Below are 7434 nucleotides of genomic sequence, written 5' to 3'. Positions count from 1 at the left end.
ATGTGTGTGTGTGTGTGTGTGTGGAGCCCTCTCCACAGCCAGCAACATTATCTTCTCCAATGGAGATCTGGACCCATGGGCCAATGGAGGGGTAAGAGATGACATCAAGACTATGGAATGTTTATTTTGTAGTCTTTACATTTTTATTGTACAAATAACATGTTTTTGAATGCTGCTGCTGCAACGCAAACATTTCCCAAATTGAAGTCAGCACTGTAATCTGTGAAGCGCTGCGTTCAGTCAGACCCAATCATCTCTCTTCTGTTTAGGTGCGCCGGTCCCTGAGCTCATCATTGGTAGCTGTGAACATTTCTGAAGGCGCCCATCATCTGGATCTCAGGTAGAGCCAGCGGGTCCCTGCACAGACATCCTCACTCTTTAACCCTCAAATAAATCTAATCCGCCTTTATCTGTTGTTTCATGCAGAGGATCTAATGCTGCAGATCCTGTGTCAGTGATCAGTGCCAGGAAGACAGAAGCCGAGCTCATCGCTCAGTGGGTGGAGGAGGAGCGGCTCACTTTAAAGCTCTACATGGCTTTGGAACACGCAGAGTTAGCCCTGGAATTTAGCCGACATGGAGGGAAATAATGGACTTTACAATGCACAGAATGATTGGATGAGCTGCTCGGTCGAGGAAAATGAAAGTCATCATGGACATGTCAAACAGCTTGCGTAACATTTTGCTTGCTCTTTTTTTTTCCAAATGCAATAGCATTACAAAGTTTGAGTTTCAAGATCCAAACATTTAGATCATTGGATCTGCAGCCTCTCCATCCTCCCCTCACACACCAGCTGAGGGGAGGATCTGACCCTGCTGTATGCTCCATTTCTATCCCAAGACACCAAAACACGATGAGTCATTGATCAACACAAATATTCTGTTCAATAAAATCTCTTTAATTTCTACAATTTCTACTCATTTAAAGTCGATCCTGAGTTTATCATTCACCATGTGACAATAAAAACCAACACAAATATAAAATGTTTGTGTGCAGCATGGCACAGCCTCCACTTAAAGCAGTCTGTCTCAAACAGAAGTGATTTCAAACCCCACAGACCCTTATCAAAAGCACTGAAAATAGTTTTACCTGAAACAGGCTGCTTTGTAGAAATGGCTTTTCATTTTTACTATACCAAACACTAGGGTTGATAATATGTTCAGCATATTTTTGGCTCAGGAATTATGCTGAAAACATCTAGGGAGGGGTCATAGCGCCTCTTCAGGCAGGATGTCAATACTTACACTGCTATAGATGAGCTTTCTGTAAACCTAAAGACTGCTGAAAAAATAGAAATCCTTACTTTATTATTCCATCGTAAAAATAGTCATATTTGCATTCTGCAGTTTTCATAATGATCACACTGTGGCTAACCAGCAATGGATGCACATGTTAATAATAGACTGAATGTATAGACATCAGCAAGTCAACAGTTGTATTTTGAAGGCACATGTGAAACAACACCAAGGAAGAATACACAAGATGAGTTTGGTCTTAAAGTCATAACAGAATAGAGCTATGATGTAAACTATTAGTATTTACAGGAATGAATGCAGCTGCTGTGAGGTTGCTACTTTGAAAACAAAAAATGCACAAGAGCTGACTGTATTAAGATGATCGCACGCTAAATCTATATTTTAAATGAATTGCTATCACTTCAAAGAGAAACAGAGGAATGTCACACCATACCAAGAAAAACAGAAGGAGAAATGGAACAATCAGTGAAAAGAGCAGCTTCTCAGAAAAATGATAAAAAATATCATTAATGCTTATAACTCACTGATATCCTCACAAAAGACAAGCTTCACACTTCACTAATAAACCTGCTGCTTGGCAATAACTGAAATCATAACAAAGTCAGTCCAGAGTACAGATACATTCATGACAAATGGGAATTATACGATTGCAAGAAGTTATTAATAACTTGCCATCCTTTATGGGGTAGCAACACACACACACACTCTTCTCCTACAACTCTGGACCTTTTCCGACCTTGATTATCAAAGGTTACATGTCAGAGTTTAAGAATCTGCATGGCTCCAGACTCTGCTGAGCAGATGTCCACCATGTTCCATTCATGAACGTAGCTCTGCCTGGCCTGCCAGTCAGGGTCCACCAATCATGTCGGGCATTGGGAAAACTGCTGGGTTGCCAGGTTGCAAAAATAAAAAAGCGTTGCTTGGGCGTTGAGGCATGTAAGTGTGTTACAGTATTGTGTGCTTTTACTGAAGTTTACGATCTGAATAATGCTTCCAGCACTGCTCCACAGCATGACATACGATCATCTCTGACAAACGGAGAAATATTATCTTGATATCCCCTGACCCTGCGGAATTGAAGTCAGTGTCCTCCACAAACTAAACTGAATGCTACTCCTTGAGTTGCACTGATCTAGGATGGTACTTTTATGCAGTAAAGTCACATCTCCTGTATGACATGAATGCAGCATGGGAAAGCGAATACTGGACTGAGCGAGCACCGAGGGCATCTGAGGATAGTCATAGCCAGACAAAATGACTATATGACACAGTGTGATGGACTCATTAGCTTTGTCTTGCAGCCCTGCAGGAGTCACAGCAGTACAGAGCTGTGACAGAGGGGGGGCAGCAGCAGACACACAGGAAGCTTCAGGTCGGACAGCTGCTGGCTGCTGTCAGTAACCGTCTGCTACAAGGCACCAGCCTGCTGACCTCAGCACCGGGTTGCACCCCCATAGCAGATGCGAGCTTAAGAAACCATTTCACTGGATACAATGCAGGGGATAAATACAACATGTTTTTTTCCCCGACATAAAATGTACATTTGTGTTTGAAGTTATGTGCACAGCTGTAAGCAATGAACAGCTTCAAACTGGAAATCTCAGTATCAGCCATCCAACACCTTCATGTGTTCAAGACATCTTTGATTCAAGTCACAATCAGGTTTCTCTTTAAAGCAGATGGTAGAGGAAGGAAACCTTCCTCTGCTTCATCAGCATACACTCACTACCAGAGTCCATGCAACAAAATCCACCAGTGAATAATAAACCAGTCTACAAATTGACCCCGGCCCCTCTTCACACAGATTGATGGAATCAGTAACAGAGACGCTCCCTCTGGTGTGTGCTTGTCATTCAGACAAAATTCAGTCACAGAGATAGGAGTTATCTTGGTGTTCGACCAACCCTGAGATGTGTTCAGTTTCTACAGGCAGTTCTATCGGCCATTTCAATTCCTGGGTATGTTTGTGTCAGGCTGTGGAGGGCCATATAGGCAGGGGGTGAGCTTCAGTGTTGAACACATACTCGTCCAGACTGATGGAGCTGGGATCGTCTGAGAAAAGCAGGTACAGATACTTCAGGGTCTCTCCCAGGAAGAAGCTCTCCATCTTGTCTCGAGGGCTGGTGTAGTCCGGGTCACGGACGTTGTTGATGGAGGTGTAGCCCCCTGAGGAAACCTGAGGGGAAACAAGCAGATTCAGCTGCTATCCGTTTGTAGGAACGCCCTTTAATACAAATTGCATTATGCATACACAATGTGTAGTGGTGCACTTTTATCTCATTCATATTTCTGACACATATTTAGCCAAGCATGTAGATGAACAGTTTACTTTATATAGCTTTCTTAATCATTTATAGACAATAAAGAAACTGATACTTTTGTTGATGTTTAAAAGTTCAGTCTTGGTGGACAACAATCCCAACACTGCGCAGGTCACTCTATGAAGCATATATTTGGAATAAAAATACACTAACATCAACATATGAACAGACAAGTAAACTTCCAATTTTACATTTGAATGATTCCTTTTGAATGTGTTTGATGTATGCTGAACGTGGCTGTTACATCATTTAACAGTTTACAGATGATGTCATTTTGTCCCACAGAGGCCCATCTGAGATATAATTTTGTTGGGGACAGAGGAGTGAAGGTCATGTCACTTACCTTGGTGTACTTGTTAAAGTTCTGCAGAATGTTCCAGCCCCAGTCCTGGTACTTGTGGTCCTTGGTGAACCTGTACAGGTAGAAGAGGCTCTCCACTGTCTCCGGCCGCAGGAGGTTGTGCCTATCTGCAAGCTATCATCACAGTCAATACAACACACTGAATTAACATCCGAGTACAAGCACACTGCTTCACCTTACTTATTGTCACACTTCACTGATTTCATGCCTTTTGACTCTACAATGGTTCTCTTAAAATCCACAAGACAATTAGTGGCTGAACAATGAGAAGATTGAAGGTCACCATGACTGTCTTCCCTGAGACTTTAGGCAGTCCCTTTATCCAGAATCACACAAAATGAGTTTATAGAGGATGCTGCATGTTAGGATCTCTGATCCACTCCTGCAGCTCCGTCTCTCTCTACCTTTACGTCGATGTCTCGGATGCTGCCCTCATGCATGTTGAAGTGGACGATCTCTGGACTGAGGCCCGTCTCCATCTGGATGTACATCTGGTAGCAGGTCTCCATCAGCTGTTTGGCCAGATCCATGTGATCAGCAGGGAGGCCGTGGTGGGCCCCCAGAGCCAGCGTGCCCGGCAGGAAACACACCAGATGGTCCTGAAAAACAAAGAGTACACACAAGGACAGTTAACAGGAAGCTGTGTGTACACATTCTGTCACGTCTCCACATCAAAATAAATTTAAAAAAAATGATGAATTGTATAATTGATAAACTTCATCCCAGCAGTCTTAGATCATCAAATATCTTGATCTATTAGATATATTTCAAAATTGACCATAGCAATATTTATTACAATAATGTACTGTACATATCCCGTCAGAGATAAGCAGTATTTCTGTAAGTGCACAGCTAAGAGTACAGTGAAGGAAATAAGTATTTGATCCCTTGCCGATTTTGTAAGTTTACCCACTTACAAATAAATGAACAGTCTATAATTTGAATGGTAGATTTATTTTATTAATGAGGGACAGAATATCAAAAAGAATGATCAGAAATGTATATCAAATAACAGATATACATTTATTTGCATTTAATTGTGTGAAATAAGTATTTGATCCCCTTGAAACCAACAAGGATTCTGGCTCCCAAAGACCGGTTACAAAAGTCCTCTTCCTTTAGGAAAGCACTCCTAATATCAACTTGTTAACTGTATAAAAGACACCTGTCCACAGAATCACCCAATCAGATTCCAACCTCTCCACCATGGGCAAGACTAAAGAGCTGTCTAAGGACCTCAGGGAGCAGACTGTAGACCTCCACCAGGCTGGGATCGGCTACAAGACCATCAGAGAGCAGCTTGGAGAAAAGGAGACAACCGTTGGTGCCATTATTCAGAAATGGAAGAAACACAAAATGAGCATCAGTCGCCCTCGGTCTGGGGCTCCACACAAGATCTCGCCCCGTGGGGTTTTGATAGAAAGGTGAGGGATCAGCCAGAACTACACAGGAGGAACTTGTTAATGATCTCAGGGAGCATAGTCACCAAGAAAACTATTAGGAACACACTACACCATGATGGATCAAATCCTGCAGCGCCACAAACCCCCACCCCCTGCTCAAGAAGAACATGAGAGGCCGTCTGAAGTTTGACAATGAACATCTGAAGGATTCAGAGAAGGCTTGGGAGAAGAGGATGTGGTCAGATGAGACATCGAGATCTTTGGCATCAACCCGCCACGCCGTGTTAGAGGAAGAAAGATGCTGACTATAACCCCAGAACACCATCCCCACCGTCAGGCATGGAGGTGGAAACATTCTGCTTTTTCCCTGCATCGAGGAGAGGATGGACGGGGCCATGCACCGTAACATCTTGGCCGATAGCCTCCTTCCCTCAGCCAGGACACTGAAAATGGGTCCTGGAGGGGTCTTCCAGCAGGACAATGACCCTGAACATACGGCCAAGGCAACACAGGAGTGGCTAAAGAAGGAGCACATTTAGGTGATGGAGGGGCCTAGCCAGTCTCCGGACCTCAATCCCATAGAAAATCTGTGGAGGGAGCTGAAACTTCGAGAGGCCAAGCATCAGCCTCAAAACCTGAAGGATTTGGAGAGGATCTTCAGGGGGGAGTGGACCAACATCCTTCCTAGATGTTCACAAACCAGGTGACCAACTACAAGAAGCGTCTGACCTCTGTGTGTCCAACAAGGGTTTCTCCACCAAGTACTAACACATGTTCTGCAACGGGATCAAATGCAAATAATTGTTTATCTTTTATATAATTTCCATTCCTGGATTTTCTTTTGGACATTCTTACTCTCACAGTTACAATAAACCAATTATAGACTATTAATTTATTTGTAATTGGGCAAATAATCAAATAATGATTTCCTTTACTCTATTTCAGCAGTGCAAGCTTGATTATGGGTCAACAGGAGGGAATTTATAATAATAATTTGCACTCGACAGGGTAACAGATGGTGCACACCAAAAGCAAAAAGAGAACAGAGCAGCAGGATAACCTTGAGGACATTTCTGAATATTACTGACCATCTTCGGGCTGAACTGTCCATGTGAAAGTTCTCCAACAAAGGTGAGGCCATTAGGGGAAGATTTCTGCAACAGATTCTTCTTCAAACCCTCTATTGCCTGCACGTAGTCCTCCAAGAGCCTAACATAATGAAACACAGGGACATAGTTTATAAGGAGTACATTTTGAAACTCTTTGCATGCTATCAACCAGAAAGGGCAATGTCAACAAAATGCACAGTGAATGTTGAAAGACTGATGGGAAACTGAATGGCTGGCTTTAAACGTGGAATACCAGAAATGTGTTTTATAGTGTACTAATTAGCTCATCTCAATCTCAGTTTCCCCTGTATTAGAGGTTGCCATGGGGATGGTAACGGCTCAGTGAGGTTCAGAGTGATGAACAACAGACATTATGCTGAGGCCACCGCTCGTGCTTTACGTAAAACATGGCTGCACCAGGATATATATCTGACATTAATGTTTCCTTTGATGGCTCCAGGACAGTTGCGGCCTACAAGGATCGCACCGAGAACTTCACCATGAGTCTTCATCATGTCTTCATCATGAGCCTGAGTCTTCATCATATCTCCACCATGAGCCTGAGTCTTCATCATGTCTCCACCATGAGCCTGAGTCTTCATCATGTCTCCATCATGAGCCTGAGTCTTCATCATGTCTTCACCTAAAGCCTGAGTCTTCATCATGTCTTCATCATGAGCCTGAGTCTTCATCATGTCTTCATCATGAGCCTGAGTCTTCATCATGTCTTCATCATGAATCTGAGTCTTCATCATGTCTTCACCATTAGTCTGAGTCTTCATCATGTCTTCATCATGACTTCACTAGGGCTGCACGATTTGGGGAAAAAAATCTAATTGCGATTTTTCTGACAAATATTGCGATTCGATTTACGATATTTTTTTTTAAGCGACCCAACGGAAATTTATTGTAAAATGCGGCCATATCTCCGTCTCTAGCACCCCCGCAGCCCGAGCTACGAGTGAAAGAACTAAACTTACA

At 43.0% G+C, this 7434-nt stretch overlaps 1 protein-coding gene across 1 annotated transcript; it reads right to left on the bottom strand.

Moving 5' to 3' along the window:
• Positions 1 to 481: 481 nt before the first annotated feature.
• On the bottom strand, positions 482 to 6626 carry LOC104943914 (endoplasmic reticulum mannosyl-oligosaccharide 1,2-alpha-mannosidase-like). Its single transcript, XM_010769381.1, has 4 exons — positions 6433 to 6626; positions 4346 to 4540; positions 3924 to 4055; positions 482 to 3435 (listed from the first exon to the last, which is right to left on the bottom strand). Exons 1-4 carry the CDS (start codon positions 6433 to 6435, stop codon positions 3229 to 3231), a joined length of 537 nt encoding a protein of 178 aa, XP_010767683.1. The 5' UTR covers positions 6436 to 6626; the 3' UTR covers positions 482 to 3228.
• Positions 6627 to 7434: the final 808 nt, after the last annotated feature.

The sequence above is a fragment of the Notothenia coriiceps genome, unplaced genomic scaffold (assembly GCF_000735185.1).
Source record: "Notothenia coriiceps isolate Sejong01 unplaced genomic scaffold, NC01 NC01_scaffold00007161, whole genome shotgun sequence".
Taxonomy (NCBI): domain Eukaryota; kingdom Metazoa; phylum Chordata; class Actinopteri; order Perciformes; family Nototheniidae; genus Notothenia; species Notothenia coriiceps.
The sequence above is the reverse complement of the archived record's forward strand: the minus strand, read 5'-3'. Positions and strand labels throughout refer to the sequence as shown.

Coding starts and splice junctions, on each gene's coding strand:
- LOC104943914 (XM_010769381.1), bottom strand. Junction 4,056..4,345: donor TCCGAGACATCGACGTAAAG/GTAGAGAGAGAC, acceptor CTGTGATGATAG/CTTGCAGATAGGCACAACCT. Junction 3,436..3,923: donor ACTTTAACAAGTACACCAAG/GTAAGTGACATG, acceptor GTTTCCCCTCAG/GTTTCCTCAGGGGGCTACAC.